Raw genomic sequence first — 21,938 nt, forward strand, 5'->3', positions numbered from 1 at the left:
TCACCAAGTTATGGTTGTATCAGTTGCTACTGAAGTGCTTCATTCTTGATATCTAATGTTTACCTTGTGTTCACTGACAGGTCACTTGATGGCAATAGTGATACACAAACTTGGTGGTTGACTGATGAATTTTGTTATTGGAACAATTCTTATTTTAAGATAAACCTTAGCTGCTCAGGAACTATTATGTAGATGAACATATACTTCATACTGAGTGCCCTTCCATTTTCCAGTAGAAATCGTCGTTGACGTGGGGTCTGTCACTTTACGTGACAAATCAGAATTGCAAAATTTCAAAAGGAACCTGTTAAAATACTTGTATTAGTGTTGAATAGTGTACATATTTACTTCTAAATGAGATTTGTTCCAACTTGTGTATACATAGCGTGATGAAATGTGCAGATGGTAGTTGTGGCTTTTAAGCTGCCGTCTCCATATTTTGAGCTTGGTGTGGGCCATAATCAAGCATGAACATTCTATAAGAAAACAGAAGGAAATATATCGCTGCAGGAAACAATGCATTGAACACTGAGTCAGGAAGAGATTGCTTGGGGTTTGCATCTAAGATATTTTGTACTACGTAAGTGCCAATCCTTCTGCCTTCTTTACCTGAATCCACTCATTTCAAACAAAAACATGACCTCGGCATTGATTCATAAAGGCATGACATCGACTTCAAACAACACTAGGGTCATGTCGGGGGGGATGTCGGTCCTAGATATCACTTGCTTCTGTTGACTAATGAAGACTGCTATGCTGAAAGTACTGATTTTGCCCTTCATATGGCATTCACTCATTCACTCTCACTCACTCCTACAGACATTTTGTTCATAATAGCATGCATATCACTGGCTTCAAAACATGAACATCTGCCCAGCATTCGGTATGTGTTACTGCTGCTTCTTTGTAGTTCTGCATGAGACTGTGTTAATAAGGGATAAATTATTCTAAGTACCCAAACTTATTGACTCTTATTAATGTTTACAGGTGACTTAGAGTCGAACCGAAAAGCCATGGATATGATTCTACAGAAGATTGTTGAAGATCCACAAAGTGGAAGTTGTCCCAATATTAGCTATGCAGATTATACGGGTCCTGTTGCCAGTGCCAATCCAACTGGTTCACCATTTGCTAACACCACGTTCATACAGAACCGCAGTCCAGAGATGGCTATTAGTAACAATAACTTCGCTGGCGGAGGGTTCGGTTTCGGGGTGAACGGAAATGCACCTGCGGGGTTCAACAGCAATGTTGGTGTGAACTTCAACTTGAACGCTGCTGCCGTTGCAGGAGGTGGGGCCATGTCTGGTGCTGCCATAGACAACCTAAAGCTGACACTTCGCAACAGTGGCTTCACTGATCAGGCTACCGAGGAGATCAGTGCAGCTATGAGTACACTAGCAAATTATGGAATACTGGGTATGGGCCTTGGAATAGGTGGCGTAGGAAATATCGCCCCATCTAACCTTGGTGGAGCGACTGGCCTTGGTGGACTGAGTTTGGGCACACCTACTATTGGAGCCACAAGCATGATGGCTAGCTCTACTACAACAACTAGCAGTGTATCAAATGCTTTCCTTAACACTAGTAATAACTCAACTAGTGCCACAAGCCTATTTGGTCCAGTTGGAAGCGGCTCCTCTGGACTCGGTAGTTCCGGTTCCACTGGGGCTAGCTCTAGTCTGTTTGGGAGCTCTTCCCCCAGTATAGGCAATGAGAGGTATGGGAGCAGCCCTATGTTAAATGATTCCTTCTCTAGCACAGTCAATTATCAAAATGCTGCCCCATTTTCAACTGGAGATAGATCACCGAATATGAACCAAAATTCTTTTGGACTTGGAACAGGGATGTACAGTCCAACTGATGATAAAGCAGCTGGAACCACCAAACAGGAAATCGAAGTGTCCGAGAGTATTGTGGGTGCAATACTCGGACCTGGAGGAAAAGGAATAGTGGAAATTCAGCAGTTTACTGGAAGTAATATTCAAATCTCCAAAAAGGGAGTGTATGCCCCAGGCACCCGTAACCGCATTGTCTCCATCACTGGAACGCCATCCAATATCACCAAAGCACAGTACATGATCCAACAGCGTATTCAGCAGGAGGAATTCAAGAGAGCTCGCCAAGCTTCAGCTCGTTAGTCGTCTCGTGATCATCTGTGGGGACTATAGATATCTATCATGGCGACTGTAAGTTTGATGCCTTTGTTTTACCCCTACATGGCATAATGGCCCCAAGTGATTTATTTGCATTCAAGTGATTTCTTGTACATTGGCATTGCATGTTCATCCCACTATATCCAACACCACACATCGATTGAACTTTATCTGTTTCCGCCATTAGACTTCTGTATATATCAATCAATCCGATCTCAGCCGTGCCGTTTTTCACAGACTTAAACTCAATCAACTCACAGACTGATAAGAAAACTCTCATAATGCTCTCATCGTTACCAAGCCGATGAAACCTTGCCCAACTTCAGAGAAGTATGTTAGATGCATATTGGACTATCGGCTGCTTTCGTTTTATCGATTACACCAACACATTCGGACATGCTGTCCATTGGTCATGGAATGTCATCCAGGTGGTGTTTTTATTAGACTTTTCAAGCATACTCTCCACTTTCCAAAACAAGCCTTTCATAGAAAGGTATTCTATATTATAATAGTTATACTATCACATTTATCATGCAACAGAAATTGTATTATATATACATGTGTACCTAAATGGATTATTGTATGATGTACAAAAGCTACTGTTTTAGTCAAATGATTGTTATTATTTAACTCAAGTTGTTAACCACGTTTCATGTACATGATCTAATCACTGGTAAACTGTAATTAAGAAGGAGTCATATTTATTTTGAACCATGGACAGAAGTTATGTAGAGTCATTGTTTCCTTAATAGCATGAATTCATTGTGTGCGTTGTAACCAGGGAAGAGTGTTTTCCAACTGAACGGGTATACTTTCTTCCACTCGCCTTATTCTTTTCTTTCATTTCTCTTTTTTTTTTTTTGTTCATCTGTTCTTTAATCCTTCTGTGTGGAGTTGTTAAGAGTTGGAAAAGGTTTCTGTGTGTCTGTCATATAGTTCATTCTTTCTCCTCTGTCGCTCTTCTCTCACTTCTTCTCTCACTCTTTGCCTGGTATCATATAACTGCATGTTGTGCAAGCAGCTGGTGATTTCACCTTACTATCTGTTTCCTGTCTCTGACTCATGGATGGATAGGCCACGCATTTTTACCATGAGATCTGCAGTTGTCATAGCCCGATGTCTTTCCTCATTAAGGTGGAATCTTCTGTGTGGAGGCTGGAAGAGGCACCTTTATGCCAACTCGGATGTAATACGCGTTGGCAGTTACACTGGGATCGTGGTCGTGAGTGAACGAGTTGATAATCCTCCTACCTTTTTGCCACCATATTGTTTTTCCAGTCTGATTTGTGATATTGTAATATATATAATGTTATTGTATACATTAGTCGTAGAAATACCCCAGATATGTGGTACCTTATTTTTGGAAAAGATATTGCTGTGGCTGGAAGTTAAAAGGATTATGGTTCGTTCATAAGGTGGGCTTTCTGAAAACCTCTCTTGAAAATGAGTACATAAGATGGAGAGTTCATCTGGAATTTTCATTGCCAGTTTCGAAACGTGGCTCATTGAAAGACTAACTTTGTACTGCAGCAGACGGAAACCCAACCAAAGCAATATATCAGTTGCTGTCCTTAACCAGTATTCATAGACTTGTTATGTGTTCCGGAATTATTATTGTGCATGAGGGTGGTGAGTTGACACGTTTTAGTCGTTATTATGTAGTTTAATTTGCACATAACACTGTCTAGGGAGCGGTTCCAAATTTATTGTCATAATATTCACCAAGAAAAAAGAAGCATCTAGATTTTAAGCATAACAAGAAAGAGAAAGAGACAGATTTTGTTTTATTTGTAGTGTTCCCTCCATTTGGTTTTACTGGAAATAACTGACAGAGGAAAACGTTACTTTGAATTAGTTTGGGTGGAAATTTGTTTGATTGGTTATGGTAATTTTAAAACATTTTGATGTTTTTGGATGGCATGTGCAGATGGTATTTTGTGGGCTTTTTTAATCACTGTTTTAATGTATCACTATTTGCTGGTGTGGACACCAAGTTGCCAATTTGCTGTTTGACCTGAGTTGTTGTTCAGCCACTGATTGTGGCTTTTATTTATTAAATTGGTTAATGATTTGTTGGTTCAGAATTGGGAATTGTGTGGTAGGTTTAACTAAAGGGAGGGAACCCTATTTATTTATTTTTTTTCCTGCGTGTTGGTCAGGGGAGGCTCTCTATATTATGTACTCTCTCTCCTGTTATAGCTTTTTATTTGGTACATAAACGTACACAAGACGTGCACATGGTTGTGCCTTGGTATTTGCCACAGTGTGTGACATCAATGAAATTCAAATGTCGATAGCAGGGAACAGACTGCCTATTTATTCATTATGTAGGGACAAACATGAAATATACATGTTCAGGTCCATCAATTTCTAAGATGCATGCATTATAATTATATACATATATATATTGTCAAAAGCATCGTCAGTTCATGGCTACAGATTTTACCTATATATTTTATTTGAAGATTGTTATTTATTTTTTAATTCATACCTTGCTTGCTAGGAAGTAACATTTAGTATGTTTCATCGTCTTCATTTGCTGTTGTATCATGAATTGGCTGTCTGTTACCTGCAGTGTTGACAAGTTGCCATCACTCGCTGTCATTGTTACAACTTAAAGGGGCTGTGTTCAGATGAAGCCCAGGTGTCATTTTCCTAGACTTTAATTATTTATAATACATTTCATACATTGTTCATGAGAAATACCACCTATTTATTAAAATCTGCTTACAAGCTGTCACATCGTCCTTTCTCGGGCATACAGAGCACAATATATTTACTTACAAAACATTTGACATGGTTGAAGCACTATACATAACACATAAACATTCTTTAATTTTCAGTGTTTGATTGTAAATTATCATCAAAGATCATTCTTAGACTGTGATATTTCCTCCAATAGTTTTGAATTCAGGAAATGGCATATACCATGGATTGAGCCATTTTTCAGCATGTATACATATTTATCAGTCTTGAAATTGTGATCATTTGTGACAAGTTCTTGAATGAACATTGTTGACTACAAGTGAACATGCATTATGTAATGTGTACATGAATTTGTCTGATGTTGGGGAATGGACTTTGCATGGACACAGCCCCGTTAATTGACTGCAAATACCATGTCTCTTACCTGGTCATTATATGCAGTTCTAAATAAGTTCAATAAAGCTGAACAAAGCTTACAGTGTGTCTGTTTTAATTCCTTTTAACTAGCATGAAAAGACATTGGAGACAGTGGGATGGATTAGATTTTGTCTTGAAAGTTTAAATGGCATTGAAACTCTTGTGTAAATGTGTGCACCGTCTTTTCTCAAAGCTGTATCCCCGCCCCGTCCAGATGTACCAAATCTGAAATACTGATGTAATAATATTTATACATTGTTCAAAGCAGCACTAACCTTTCATACATTCAGTGCTATCTTAAAGCTGAAAAGTTATGCATGGGCGGATTCAGGAATGTTTAAAGGTAGGGGCTTGAATGTGGTCGTAAGTTGCAAAGTCAGGTGGCACCGTTCAAACCCCATGAAAATCCTTTCCCACACACAAGTGATAAAACCAGTGTCCAAGAACTTCATCTTGACAAAGCATAGTCCCAGGTGTCAACCACAACCACACAATAGTCATAAATGTCAGCCACTAGATCTGCTTTAGAATAGGTCTTCAGCAACCCATGCTTGCCACAAAAGGCGACTAAGAGGATCAGGTGGTCAGGCTCGCAGTCATGGTTGACACATCAGTTCCCAGTTTGGCAGATTGATGCTCATGCTGTTGATCACAGGATTATTTGATCCAGAGTTATCTAATGACCGCTGCCATATAGCTGGAATATTGCTGAGTGTGGCGTCAAACTAAACTCACTCATAAATGTCAGCATCAATGTATAAACCCGAACTCACTTCATAGAATCCCACATTAAATCACAGCTACAACAAATACATACACACAGCATGATTAACTGTGTGGTCTAATCTCAGCTTCTGTTCATTTTCTCAAGTAGGCCTGTGCGAGAATGAGATGTGTGTAACGAGACATAACGGTGCATTGTACATGCATTTTGAAATTAAATGTCAGATTCTGATTCTCTTTCACTCTGAATATGCTTAGATCAACAATTTCTTAAACTCATGGCAACCTGATACAGTTAAATTTTCCAACATTTTGACATTTCCATTTCAATACTGCCTGACCTTGCCATTATTAAAAAATAAGCAAACATCCCCACTGAACAATTGTAGACATGAATGAAACAAGCATTTGTCATATCCTCATTTATTGTGTTTTTTCATGCATCTCATTGCTCACTTGCTTTCACTCCGAGGAGCTTGTGGCACAAGATGTCAACATAAGGGATAAATTAGTCGCAAAAACAGCACTCTACTTGAGTTTACTGGGATTCATTGTGCGATACAATGGATTTGACAGTTTGGGGTTTGCCAATTTCTTTAAGAAAGACATGAATTCCTAAATTCTTTTGCAAATTAGTGCTGCATAAAACTTAACATTCTGCAACAAATTGTTGGACATTATTCTGGTTTTAAGATAACCTCGGAAAACATAAGTTGTACATATATGTTATATTTGCTTAGAAGGTTGGTGTTTGTTATTGAGTTAGTGAAAAGTTGGCATTTTGGTAATATCTTTGCTTATATAAAGAGAAACCTTGTCAGTTTTGTTTTCACCTGCTGGATCAATCACACAAAAGACTAAAGGCACACAGAGATGAATACTGGTCAACATGGGAACAAGCATGTTTACTTTTCGTGGTGTTCATGTTGTCTTGAGGTTACAGCAGTAGTTTTGACCCAGCAATAATTTCCCATGGATGAAATGTGATGTTAACTTCTGGTGAACCACTGATGTCATCTGGCTGGAACTGTGCATAGGAAACTTGTGGGTATCAAGGTAAGAATGTGGGTCCCAAGCAGTGAAGCCTTGACTTCCTGTGGGGATTCTGTGAAGCACTCGTCATACCAGGTGACAGCAATGATCGGATAGTCAGACTCTGCGACTCAGTTAACGGCATGTCTTCACATTTCAGTTATGTTGTGTGCAGCATTGAATATCACAAAGCTAATATCAGCTTGAAACTCTTCACTTGTACTTCCTGCTGATATTTAATTAACTGCCTGTTTTGACCTAGCTCCATCAGGGTGTCATTGCAGAGTGAAACGTTTTTTACTGTAGACAATTAAAAATTGCCATAGTTATCAGTTGTATATACTTACTGCATCTCATTAATGTTGAGACATCCAGATATTGGTGCAGAGTCCTTGTAATTAGTGGAAACACAATAACATACACCACACATACACCAGTTAATCACATAGCACTGTGTTGTATGTACGTTATATAAAATAGCAAGGTTTGAAGTCAATGTACAATGGATAAACTTATTCATGAAACAATGTTCCTTTTGATTACAAAGTGTCATGCTAGAGATACAGAGGCCAAACCTGACTGCTGATGATCTATTGCTGCATTTGTTCGAACATATTTTATTCAAAATGGAAAAGGATTGGGCACAATTTACTCAACTTTTTAAATCCTGCCCCTGACAGTTACATGGAGAAATATGTGTAATGGCGAATGAACAGAAGCGAAACATTCACATTAATTGAAATGCTCACTCTATGCTCACATAGTATACAAAGAACTTGTTGACTTGACGAAAAATATGTTTGTGGAGAATAAGGCTACCTTTAACTTCCTGTGTCACATCTCCGTGTTAGTGACCATCAGGAGAAACATGTTTCTTGTACCATTTTGTTTTATTAATGGTGCTATTAGACTTTATAAAATGAAGTCAGTATCTTCACCGAATGCATTTAGAAGTTGTAGTACTAAGCAACAATAAAATATATGGATGAAGGACATTGTTCTTACATTTGGGAGCTATGGATGAAGGACATTGTTCTTACATTTGGGAGCTATGGATGAAGGACATTGTTCTTACATTTGGGAGCTATGGATGAAGGACATTGTTCTTACATTTGGGAGCTATGGATGAAGGACATTGTTCTTACATTTGGGAGTTATGGATGAAGGACATTGTTCTTACATTTGGGAGCTATGGATGAAGGACATTGTTCTTACATTTGGGAGCTATGGATGAAGGACATTGTTCTTACATTTGGGAGATCACCATGATCAATGGCATGTTGATACTTCATTGTTTGTGAGTGTGGGATAAAAAAGAAAATGAGAAGGGGTGATGCTTTTCTTATTGTGCTGGTGTATTTGGCATATACTGTTATACTGAAGCCATTGCATCCTTATTCCTTGATAATTAGCCAGTGGCTTGCCTACTCATGGTTGCTTCTACTCTTCTGCTTCTTCCCACAATGGACACTTCCATGGTTCAGTTGGTCAATAAGTGTGCTGGTCTGTGGTTCATTTCCTATCTCGGGCTACTAAAACTGTTAAAGGTGACTTCAAGTGAGTGAGTGAGTTTAGGTTTATGCCCCACTCACCAGTATTCCGGCTATATGGCGGTGGTCTGTAAATAATAGAGTCTGGTCCAGACAATCCAGTGATCAACAACATGAACATTGATCAGCGCAACTGGGAACCGATGATGTGTCAACCAAGTCAGCGAGCCTGATCACACAATCCTGTTGGTCGCCTCTTAGGACAAACATGGTTGCCTTTTACAGCAAGCATGGGTTGCTGAAGGGGATAAAACAAGAACAATCCTGCTTGAAATCAGAGACAAAGATATATCTTGGACTACAAAGAAAGTTCCTTGGACAAGATGGTTAACAATTATGATATTGTTCCAAATTTGATCATCCTTATGTTCTCATTTTTGTCAATTCTGAGCAAATGGAAAATGTTAAATTCAAGTTTGAATGTATTTTATTATTTGTTGCAGGATTGAGATAAATCCCTGCAGTGACTGTGTGTGAGTGGGGTATCCTTTATAAACTTATTCATGTAATTAAGTTGGATTGAACATTTCTACTACTGTTCAGTCAGGACTAGCCAATCAAACACGTAACTGAATAGATAGGCTGCTGATTATAATACAGTACCGTCTCCAGTCTTGAATATTAGTGCAGTAAATAAACAAATGAAATCTTTTTTATCCTGACAGCATTAATTTGGAAGCTATAGAATCCAGTCAATAACTTTTGAAGGGCAACCAGTGAAAACCAACAAACATACAACACAATTATGAAACATGTACAAACTTGAAATAGAAATAATCACACAAACTATTTATTGGATAAGAAACAATGTACACTAAGTGTGTGTGTCAGTTAATCTGTGTTATTAGAAGGTGCTGACTAGGGTGTGGAGAAAATCACAAGGTCTAACAACTGAGTGAGGGGGGGAGTGTTGGTTTCACGCCACACTCAGCAATATTCCAGCTATATGGCGTCAGTCTGTAAATAATTGAATCTGGACCAGACAATCCAGTGATCAATTGCATACATATGCATCAATCTGCGCAATTGGGAACCGATGATGAGTGTCAACCAAGTCTGCCACCCTGACCACTTTATCCCGTTAGTCGCCTCTTACGACAAGCAGGTTTGTGACAAACAAGGGTTGCTGAAGACCTATAATATTCTACCCCGGATCTTCACGGTCTTACAACTGAGACTAAAATCTTTCTGTGATTATATTTGACGATCGTGGTGACCAGCAAGCACAAAGTATTAGAAAGAGTTCAGTTTCCTGAACATATTTGTGAAGATGGTGGTGTCGAGTTAGAAGCGAGAGAGGTGTTTTCGTAGACCGAACCAGTTCGTATAAATAATTGAATAATCCTATTTCGCAACCATATGAATTCAGAAAATCACTTGGATTGATACGAAACTAAAAATGTGTGATCGAAGAGTGAACGAATATTTTCCCGTATCTAAGGCCCCAGGCCCACGTACTTATTACCAGGGAGACTATATACAATTTGTTGTAGATTATCCCTGTTATATTACATGCAAATATTTACAGTTGGTGCTGCGTTTTCTAAATTTTAAAAATAACACGATCGCAGGCTTACAGCATCCTTCACAAAAATAAAATGAATTTCATTTTCAACAGCTTTCATAAAGTACATAGTGGGAAAAACGGATCACAGCGTGAGACCGTACCATTGGCTCTAGCTAAATCCTGCATGACGGTAGTCAAAGTGTCAACAGCAGGTGTAGAACCTACGTCAATTAGCAAAACAGGCAAATGATCGATGACTTATTAGCTGCGAGTGTGTGTGTATTGAAGTGTATTGAAGTTTTTTGTTAATGACCGATCCACCTTCTTATCCCTTTTCTCAACTGTTTCAACACTGGTCTTACTTACCTAACATATGTTGTTTTATTTCACACATAAAGTCATAATTAATATCCACCTTCAGCGTCAATGATGTTGAAGTTAACCAATTTTACCAGCGTCTACGAATCCACCTCTCAATTCGGCTACGAATCGGTCGAATTTCCACGTCTACGAACCAGTCTGGTCTACGAATCCACCTCTCAATCCGCCTACGAATAGGCCGAATTTCCACGTCTACGAACCAGTCTGGTCTACGAATTCGCCTCTCAATTCGCCTACGAATCGGCCGAATTTCCACGTCTACGAACCAGTCTGGTCTACGAATTCACTGAAAGCCGTTATGCGATGGGGTTTTTACTGCATTTTGGGTAGTTCAGCTAGCTGAACTGCATTTTGGGGAGCACCTTTAGAATATAGCACAACTTCCCGCGAGGGCGCTAACTAAGGTTAGGTTACCCTACCCTACCCTACCCTACCCTACCTTAACCCTACTCTTAACCCTCAACCAAACCCTAACCCTAATCACCTGCAATTACGTTTTTAACGTTTGCGGTGCTGTATTCTAAAGGTAAGCCCATTTTTTGTCGAGATTCTTAAACATTACAAATGACGTCTTGCCATCAAGCTATTTCTATGATTGCTCCCAATGTAATTGGGAAGTATTGCTCACGAAAACAACTCTATAATTTTTCAATATTAGATGTAAACACATTCCGCCTGACAGCCATTCACACAGTCAACAGAAATCTTCCATAAAATTATCATTAAAATTTCAGATATTTTCGTCGAAATCTCGGTTTTTTATTGCCAATACGAACAACATCAAAATAACCTTGCAAGAATACCAATGCAACTATAGGAAAACGACACATCTCCCCTCCTTGAAAACGTTAGAGTGTTTGATTGTAACCTGCGCAGTATAAAACCAGTCTTAAAAAACGCCAGTACCCATTTTGACAGCTGTATGATGCAATCATAAGATTTTAGAGTTATCTACCTTAGGCAATGTTTACAATAGATGGCGCTTTGTCGTGAACCTTGGGTTCAGGGGTGAAGGTCGTCAGCTGCAACGTGCTTGGCTGGTAACTTGAAGTCTTCGATCAGCTGTAGAGACAAATATGATATGAAAGTACACCGCATAAACATTTCTGCATATCCTAAATCTAGGGTAGTATATGATCCCCAACATATGCAGAGTGATAACTTATCAGTCTCTCACCAGTTTTCTTTGACCTCTGTGAATGCCGATTACACAAGCTGGCATAAGGAAATATACCCAAGAATTGCACTAGACTTTTGGATATCAAACTAACGTAAGTTCACGGAATGTGAGTTGTTACATTCATGACTGGGAATTTCCGGTTAGGCAGGGCTATAATTCTCATGTGGTAACAGTCTCGAAATTCTCATCATCAACTTCTTGTGTTGGTTTTGCCGTCAAACAAGTTCCAATGAATGAATCACAAGTCAATTTATTTGAGCATGGCCCAAATAATATGCATATGTTCTCTGAATTTTAGATACGCTGTATGTTTATTCACTTTGATATCGCCACTCTTTGTTCTCTTTGTGCCATATGAGAAGTCTGCATATCAGGTCAATATACCATTCAGTTATGTCTTCTGAGAAATCAGCAATACAGAAAAACATGCAGGCACAGTTATCATGATCCATTCATTCCATACAGAGAGTGTTTACAAACGTTTGTGGTTTGTTCACCTGCTTAGATTAATTATTTGGAATACTTGGACACAATCATCTTTACTATGTTGAATATTACACACTGGTATTAACAAAAAACGTGTTATCAAGCTTGATCATGCCTAACTGTATATACATTCATATCACATTTCTTCATATGTTTTGAATATCATTGAGGTACAATTCGTTTTGCATGTTGCAAATACATATTATGTGTTGCAAACAGCCGCCATTTTTTAATGGAATAACGACATCGTATGATTAGTATAGTAGAAGCTTGCGGATTCAGAGTAGCCAGGATATTAAATGATTCCATAACACCGTCTCATCACATTGATGTTACTTCACATGACTGAATTTCCCTGTGTTAAGATTGCAAAGCCACAGAATAGGTGCTCTGGTTTGTTTTGACTGTCCGTCCAATTTGATTAAATTCTGGAGAAAGTTTTGATAATGAGAGAGTAAATATCTACCTTTTCTCCATGAACATTCTTCCTAGAACACTGGAATAGTGAGGTCCTGCCATGCCCTCTCTAACACTGGAATAGTGAGGTCCAGCCATGTCCTCTCTAACACTGGAATAGTGAGGTCCAGCCATGTCCTCTCTAACACTGGAATAGTGAGGTCCAGCCATGTCCTCTCTAACACTGGAATAGTGAGGTCCTGCCATGCCCTCTCTAACACTGGAATAGTGAGGTCCTGCCATGCCCTCTCTAACACTGGAATAGTGAGGTCCTGCCATGCCCTCTCTAACACCGGTATAATGAGGTCCTGCCGTGCCCCCTCTATCACTGATATAATAATGTCATTCCACACCCTCTTTAATGTTGCACCCATGATCAGAACTATAACTGGGTGCACCATGATCATCCCTAGCACATAACTGCTTGCACAGAAATTACATTTCAAATTGGCAAAGGATCCCTGGCCAAGTCAGCATGTCCAGTACTTTTTGTTGAACCTTTTCTTCATTTTATGCATGTACCATTTTTTCTTTAACAACAAAAAGCTGAAGTCAGTGCTAATTTGCAGTTTGAGCTTTATCTTGACTGTGATGTCACATAGATGTTCCTAAACATGCTGAATGTATGCACTTCAGTTGTAATTCAAGTGTAACTGTAAGTTTTGTTTTTCCAAACAGTCCAGGTGACATGTCGAGGATAAGCAGTGATCTTGCAGGATTTATTCGAGGGTTGGAGTTCATCACCCGGGCACTTGTAGAACACCAGGGAAAGGCATGTCAGAGAACATGGGCCAACTCAAGCATCAGGACCACAGCACAAGATGCAGGCATTAACGTTGAAAATGTGCTTACTTCAGCCATGGTGGCCCCTAAAGAGGCTCAGGTGAGGTGACATTATATTGCTAATGATGTCCACTTCAGCATCTACAGTAATCTTTGTTCAAGCTCCTGTTCACAGTCATACTCTCACAAACATGTGGATTTCAAGGTAGAATTCATTTGGCTTTGAAAATTACGGTTACAATTACAGGCCCCCCTATGTAACTGAAGGAATTACAGCAAATTTGAAGGAATTGCATCTCAAATGTAAACAAACGCAGCCCACTCACGAAACAATTGCAGCGATATCGGTACTTTAGCAGTAATAATAGAAACACAACCCCAGTATCGGAAACAATGTTGGTCATACTTGAAACCAGATCGGCCACCTTTGGAGATTTCCCGGCTCTGTTCCGTGATTTGTCAGTCGCGTTCTGAAACTCACACATCAAAACATAGCGTCACTGGAAGAAGCACCCATCTCGGTGAGTTTTGTTTTAAGTTTCTACTGTTTTCATTTTCATAATCATCCATCTTTGACCACCCGTGTTGAATGCGTTTAGGTATGAGGTGTTATCAGGGCTATAAATTATTTTTTTAGGAAAAGATCGTCACTGCAAAGGAGCGTCATAAGTCATGCCCCTGGATGCTTCCGATGTTCAGACATAAACAACCTCAGGTGGCATGACTTATGACACTCTTTCACAGTGACGATCTTTTCCTAAAAAATGATTTATAGCTCCGACAACACTTCATACCTAAACGCATTCAACACGGGTGGTCAAAGATGGATAATTATGGAAATGGAAACAGCAGAAACTAAAAACCAAACTCACCGAGACGGGTGCTTTACCAGTGATGCCATGTTTTGATGTGTGAGTTTCAGAATGCCACCAACAAATCACTTAACTGAGCCGAGAAATCTCTGAAGATGGCTGATCTTGTTCCAAGTATTACCGACATTGTTTCTGAGAGGGGCGTTGTCACATACCAAAGTAACCATAACAGAAGAATAGTTTGTTTTGCAAAACTTTATTCCTCCCCTTAAGATATAAGTAACCCCAATACCTATACTAAACTAATTCTACAGGTGCAAATACAACTAACTAATCTAATTACCTAACCTAGCTACATATACAGTTCTGTCTACCACTTATATTGCTAAAGTTATAATAACACTACTACTACTAACTACACTAAAATCCTAATACCCTCACTAATATAGATAATGATTACATATAATCCCAATTGGAAACTAAACAATTGAACTAAATAACAACAAGGGAATTTGCCACTCAGAGAGAACACTTTCTCTTTATAATGTAAAGCCTCTTTTTGTACAAAAGTTGAACCCATGCAGATTACTACCCTTCCTCACTATTTATACTGACCTCCCATACCCAAGCTACTCAACACCTCTCTATTGTTTATAAATTAACTCCCCAGCTCTCTGGCCATACCTGGTCACGCTTCCCTGAACATAACCCTGTTCCCATAGTATTACCGAATATAATCTAACAACAACCCCCCAACGATTTATAACCCACTCTAACAATACCATACTACATCTATTTACAGTACCATCAACTAATTATATAAACAAAATCTGTTTGTGTTTCTGCTAAACTGCTATTACCGCTAAACTGCCGATATTGCTGCAATTGTTTCACGAGTGAGCTGTGTTTGTTCACATTTGCGATGCAATTCCTTCGAATTTGCCGTAATTCCTTCCATTACATAGAGGGGTCTGAATTGAACATTGTGAATATGAATTGCTCTCTGTAATGTGCAGAGAAACTAACAATAATGTCATTGTTATCATGATTACAGAAAACCATCAAGGAGACCATTTCCAAGTTTTCTGGTTCTGCTGCAAATATTGTCGAGACTGTGAAAGATCAAGCTGCAACAGTAGTTGAGAGAGCTAGAGGCAGTGACCCTCTTGAGACAGCGTCCACCTCTAATCATTCATTGGGTGATTCTAGCTTGTCGGAGGACTTCATCATCCAGTCTGCAGTGACCGAGAACCTGGACTTCTCAACACAGCCTGCCCACAAAGATGGAAGCAGTGACAATGTTTACTCAGATACGGCAGATCACAGTAGTGACAGTGTTTCCTCAAGTGAAACCAAAATTCCTGATCAGCAGCCTCTACAGTCTGTTGGCAAGGATAGTACATCAGGGCAATCAGATAACCAAGATCTCACACTAAAACCCCAAACGGTTAAACCACCTTCCAAAGTGCAATTTTCACAACATGTACAGAATCCACAGCAGCAGGTATGATATTGATGTTACCATAGGCGCTCGACACTGTTACATATTTGGAAGTACGACCTAAATACACAAGATATTGGAAGTGTGTGACACTAACAATGGCGGTTCCGCTCGCCTCGGCTTTTTTTCGTAGCTTTGATCGTTGAAAAACTGCACAATTTATACTTCATTGACCTCTGTAAAGTACCTTGAGTATCACTTACCTGCTGATGTTATTTCCAGTTAAAGCTTTTAATAGTTTTACCGTCCATTCTCGGACAAAGTCAGGACATATGCCCGGAAGTAAACAAATCTCAGGTTACAAACCAGCACCGAGTAGCAGACCGAGTCTCTGATTGGATTGCGTTTTTCATTATTCCCACCTCTTTTAACGTGCATCTGTAATATCCAGTCAGGGACTTGCTCCACTATTTGGTGTGTTTTTTTCAACAATCAAAGCTACAGAAGCATTTGTCAGACCGAAAACGCGCCGAGTCGAGCGGGGCCGCCATTCTTAGTGTCACACCTTTCTATATCTTATATATTTACGTCATACTTCCAAATATATATCAGAGTCAAGCACCTATGGATGTTACCTATTTTCATCAGTTCTTGATTCACAATGATTATGATTACCGTATATTACCATAGAAAAGCTGAATTTTGAGGGCCAAAAAAAGAAGTCTGTAGAAGGGTGTCGGCTTAACTGTGAAAGTATAGTTTCATGAAAGTATTTTTCCGGTTGTCAGTGCCATGTTAAGACGATCTTGTAGGTTAGTGGTACACCTGTCTGGAAGGTTGCAACGATTACAGCCACTTGGTTACAAGTGGTCAGTTGATCAATAAAATATACAGTATGCAGTTTTCATTGTTTCCAAATATTTTGCTCTTAGTCATTATTAAGTTTGGTATCTACCTATTTACACATAATAATAAAAAAAGTTATTATCCTGCCTAGTCACCAGGGGCAAAATGACGTGTGGCAATCCAATCAGCTGTTTCCAGTGACTTCACATATGGGGATTGCTTCCTGTTGTTTTGTTATGCCTCTCAAGCGATACTCATTGTTTTGTTGTTTGCACAAGAAGCGGGACATTTTGGAGTATGGGCATAATTCCTTTTCATTTGTAACATGTCATTTAAGCCGTGAGCTGAGAGCGACGATGCGCTCCCGCTAAATATTCCTTCACCTTTGTGTATTTTCATTTGTAACATGTCATTTAAGCCTTGAGCTGAGAGCGACGATGCACTCACGCTAAATATTCCTTCACCTTTTTGTATTTTCATTTGTAACATGTCATTTAAGCCGTGAGCTGAGAGCGACGATGCACTCACGCTAAATATTCCTTCACCTTCTTGTATTTTCATTTGTAACATGTCATTTAAGCCGTGAGCTGAGAGCGACGATGTGCTCCCGCTAAATATTCCTTCACCTTTTCATTTGTAACATGTCATTTAAGCCATGAGCTGAGAGCGACGATGCGCTCCCGCTAAATATTCCTTCACCTTTGTGTATTTTCATTTGTAACATGTCATTTAAGCCTTGAGCTGAGAGCGACGATGCACTCACACTAAATATTCCTTCACCTTTTTGTATTTTCATTTGTAACATGTCATTTAAGCCGTGAGCTGAGAGCCACGATGCGCTCCCGCTAAATATTCCTTCACCTTTGTGTATTTTCATTTGTAACATGTCATTTAAGCCTTGAGCTGAGAGCGACGATGCACTCACGCTAAATATTCCTTCACCTTTGTGTATTTTCATTTGTAACATGTCATGTAAGCCTTGAGCTGAGAGCGACGATGCACTCACGCTAAATATTCCTTCACCTTTGTGTATTTTCATTTGTAACATGTCATTTAAGCCGTGAGCTGAGAGCGACGATGCACTCACGCTAAATATTCCTTCACCTTTTTGTATTTTCATTTGTAACATGTCATTTAAGCCGTGAGTTGAGAGCGACGATGCGCTCCCGCTAAATATTCCTTCACCTTTGTGTATTTTCATTTGTACGTTATCGGAAAATTATTGTAAAAAGATTTCTCAAATAATATGTATGGTCATCTGTTCCCCAGTATCAGTAGGTTTCCGCTCGGTAATGTTATAAACAAATACTTCCATTTTCGAAGCTCCGTATGAACAACATGTGAGGCAATTTGTTTGGTGGCAGGTATCGGTCCGTATGACTGGTATGTTTTCTGGGAGTCTGTAGTCTTTAATGTCCGTCCCATGCTTGCCATAAGATCTAATTCAGGATGATAGAGCATGTTGAGTGGTACTGTATGTTAGCTGATAGCGCATTCACCCAACAAAGGGACATGGAATTGCCCAGGAAAGTTGTGTAAACAATGAAGAAGAAGATGACATCCATGAAATTTTGCCTTATTTAAGAAATACAGTTCGTTCTACCACCATGTGTAGTGTAATAAGGCACACTTTCGACCTGAACTATTATAGTTAAAGCACGAGGATGTTTGCGTCCAAGTGCTTTAACGATATTACATCTGTGATTCTCTTAAACCATACAAGACAATATTTCTACTACCGACGAAGGTTTCGATCAGTACACTCAGCTGAAGCTGACTGGTCATGCGACATTCCACGATTGCATTGTGCGAATGTAAACATTGCAAACATTACCATGTCTCTGTAAAATTTTGAGGCAAACTACGAGACATTTTATCCTTCAGAAAACATAAATGTAATGTTTCCACCAGTGATGTTAGCTGTGTGATGAAACTGCAAACCAAGAAATGGGATGTGACGAAGCAGTTTACTGTGGGAGACTGTACGAGATGATGGCAACTGACATCCACTGTGATGTCAGTTACATTGTGACGTAATGCAGAAAAGTTCGATTACAAAGGGGCAGTCTGGAATAGTGCAGTGACGTCAACACATTGTGATGTAATACAAAATGTGCACATTATCGTCTGATAAAGTATTGTCGGCGCCTTTGATCTTTCACCGAAGCATCTTAGAAACCTGAATACCAACTTCTACATGCCTCTCAACCTAGACTGATAATGTATCACATAATCTCACCACAGGGCTATTGATGTCTTAGTAACCCTGCAGCAGAGTTCATGTATGTCCGATGCTATTACTCAGTATAGACCTGTACAATGTACAGTACACAACCCTGTACACTTAAAAGAACCCATGAATGCGTTGGTATATGGCCAGATGGTGGTCACATGAATACGTGCAAACACGTAGTTGTGGATACAGCGACATGCAGCACACTTGGACAGAGTGCTGTGACTGTGTGCCTTATTCCATTCAGCTGTGAATGGGTACCTTGTAAGGTTTAGAAAGTCACAATAACTCACTGCGTTTACTGACTGCAAGCGTTGTATGAACCCCATGGAGTTTAGATTGATAGTACAATGTGCTGCTGAGATTGTCAACCAACCATGAGGGAAAAATACCAGCACCTTGAGCACGTAGTAGCCTCATGGATACGTGCACTACATAAATATCGTACAATAAATGCAAGCACAAATGTCTGAAGTATGTATACAATGTATACAACTGTATATAAGTCTGCCTAGTTAATATCCTTGTTCATTTACTTGTGAGTGTTAAAAATAGTGGTAAGCAATCACACTCTACACTGTATGTGACGTCACAGGAAACAGCTGATTGTATTGGCACATGTCATTTTACAAATGGTGACTGGATAGGATTATATTACTTCTTTTTTTGTGTGGATTTTTTGTTTGAGTGCAAAGTATTTTTAAATAATGAAAACTGTACACTTTAATATGTATTTTATAAATCATATCTAACAAAGTGAGTGTAATAGTCATAAACTGCCAAGCAGGTGTACCACTGATCTGTAAGAATGTCCTTGACACGGCACTGAAAATCTTAAAACAACTTTCGTGAAACTGTATCTCATAGATACATCGACTCCCTTCTACAGTGCACTACATAAATATCGTACAATAAATACAAGCACAAATGTCTGAAGTATGTATACAATGTATACACCTGTATAGAAGTCTGCCTAGTTAATATCCTTGTTCATTTACTTGTGAGTGTTAAAAATAGTGGTAAGCAATCACACTCTACACTGTATGTGACGTCACAGGAAACAGCTGATTGTATTGGCACATGTCATTTTACAAATGGTGACTGGATAGGATTATATTACTTCTTTTTTTGTGTGGATTTTTTGTTTGAGTGCAAAGTATTTTTAAATAATGAAAACTGTACACTTTAATATGTATTTTATAAATCATATCTAACAAAGTGATATATTCGTTAGCAAGTTTATAGTTACCAGTATTTCCACCCATGAATGCTGCTACTCACTTTTTGTGTCTTATTACTGAAGCCTGTGCAGGATATCAGTTTAACCGACATTGATATTTGAACTGCTTTCTTATGCATGTTGTTTATTCCATTGAAACATTGCTTTTCAGTTGAGTGCACGAGCAAGGGAGCGGCGAGTCCCAGCTTCTCGTGTCAGCAGACTGTTCAGCTATGGAGGTACTACCGTTGTGAGGGGATATTACCTAGAGGGACACTTGTTTCACTTACCTGACTGAAGGTCAAGTGAGCATGATATAGTGGCAAGCTGTCCATCTTCTGTATACCTGTCATTGACTTTTACACTTGAGGTGTCAAATTTTCCTCTCCTCCAGAGTATGAGACCTTTTAAAGTGACACATTCCAGGAAGAACCCTACCTATGGTTTCTGAAATGTACCGATGTGTGAAGCTGATTGACATGGATTCTAGCAATTTGCAAATGACATTTTCTTGCAATACTTTTCAGGTCAAAATTAAAAAGTGTTGTCTAACTCATGTTTGGCAGTTAACCATGATAACAGAGAAATCCATATGTCCACTCTCCATATGTGTTGGATAGACATTAGGCATCTGTTCATGAGACAACGGTTCATTGTGAAAATGTTCATAGTTCATGTTTTTGGTGTCACAGTTAATTATATGGTAGTTATATCTTTAATGTCTGGTTATTAACTGTAAGGCCAGTGAACATGGATGATCAGACAAAAGGATCCCGGTTACATGCCAACCATTTTTACTGCATCTTAGACATGGCAGCAAAAATACAGTGATGACAAGCAGACAACATTTTCTTCAGACTGAGGAGATGCAAAATCACCTGTGATATTACCAGATTGTGCAAATTGTGGAATAATACAAAAAGATGAATCTAGTTATGGATTTGTATCTGGACATAGTGAAGTATACTGTCATGTCATGTTCACTGGTATGACGTCTGATTGATGATTTCATCGGTTCCCTTGACCCTTCAGAACCATGATACAGAATCATTTGTATTTCATACAAGTTGTTACATTTTTATCATCTGTATGTTTAGTAAGATTGCAAAGTAAGATATATTTGGACATTGGAAGTTTGTTGGCAATGTTTCATTGCATTTTGTTCCAGGTCTTGCCGCTGGTCTAGGGGTCGGAGCCATTGCTGAGGTCACACGGAGGTCATTGGGCATCATGGATGACAGTAAGGGTTCACCAATAAGTCTTTTCACTCGTGGAGAAAAAAATGAAAAACAACCATAGTTAATATTTTGTTTGCTGACATTTGAATACTGAATGATCTGCATCACTGCACTCTGTCGTCCCACATGCAAATCCCGGACTTGAAATAACTCAAATATCCCCCACACTGTATACATATTCTTGCCTCTTTTCTGTGACTGATTCCTGGAAATACAGTGATATAATGTGCTAGTTGTATACTGTATGATAAAATGTGTTAGGAATGAGTGGCAGGGGCAATATTTGCACTCAATTTGCATAATTTTGTAGATCATCACATCATCCTCATCACATGTTGCATGGATCTTAGTATATGTCTGTTCCTGCTGCCTGTTTCAGATGCAGCCAAAGGTCAAGGTATATTAGACTCAAGCCCCTTCCTGACCGAGGCGAATGCTGAGAGAATTGTCAACACGCTGTGCCGTGTGCGGGGAGCAGCGCTTAAACTTGGCCAGATGCTCAGCATTCAAGGTCAGTCTGCCTACTAGCCATGTTTATAAAGCAGAGGACTAAATGTAGTGTTGATTTATCAAGCAGGTGGTAACATTTATTACTCAATATTTTGAGAAGAATATCACTTGAGACTTGTAGATGTCTGTTATAATATCAGTTACATTTTTCACGATTTACTGTGAATATTAGTATTTAATAATAACATTTGAAGATTGTGTATCCAGATTTTCTTGTCAAAGCCTCTCCAGTATGTCCCCATGTTGTTTGCAGATCTCTGAC

At 39.1% G+C, this 21,938-nt stretch overlaps 2 protein-coding genes across 6 annotated transcripts in view; both read left to right on the forward strand.

Moving 5' to 3' along the window:
* The window catches only part of LOC137294409 (RNA-binding protein Nova-1-like), a 33,665-nt gene extending 28,327 nt beyond the window's left edge, over positions 1-5,338 (forward strand). For all 4 annotated transcript variants that reach the window (XM_067825411.1, XM_067825413.1, XM_067825412.1 and 1 more), the window contains exon 5: positions 988-5,338. In XM_067825411.1, the coding sequence (XP_067681512.1) occupies positions 988-2,141 (1,154 nt within the window). In that variant the 3' untranslated portion in view covers positions 2,142-5,338. The remainder of the gene's footprint in view (positions 1-987) is intronic.
* A 5,990-nt stretch (positions 5,339-11,328) lies between these two features.
* The window catches only part of LOC137294412 (atypical kinase COQ8B, mitochondrial-like), a 44,047-nt gene continuing 33,437 nt past the window's right edge, over positions 11,329-21,938 (forward strand). Inside the window, exons 1-6 of one of the 2 annotated variants that reach the window (XM_067825417.1) lie at positions 11,329-11,743; positions 13,273-13,477; positions 15,244-15,693; positions 20,101-20,167; positions 21,097-21,168; positions 21,546-21,677. In XM_067825417.1, coding sequence (XP_067681518.1) covers positions 13,283-13,477; positions 15,244-15,693; positions 20,101-20,167; positions 21,097-21,168; positions 21,546-21,677 — 916 coding nt within the window. In that variant the 5' untranslated portion in view covers positions 11,329-11,743; positions 13,273-13,282. The remainder of the gene's footprint in view (positions 11,744-13,272; positions 13,478-15,243; positions 15,694-20,100; positions 20,168-21,096; positions 21,169-21,545; positions 21,678-21,938) is intronic. The other variant, XM_067825418.1, reaches the window with a different exon arrangement.

This window comes from Haliotis asinina, chromosome 8 (genome assembly GCF_037392515.1).
Source record: "Haliotis asinina isolate JCU_RB_2024 chromosome 8, JCU_Hal_asi_v2, whole genome shotgun sequence".
Classification (NCBI taxonomy): Eukaryota; Metazoa; Mollusca; class Gastropoda; order Lepetellida; family Haliotidae; genus Haliotis; species Haliotis asinina.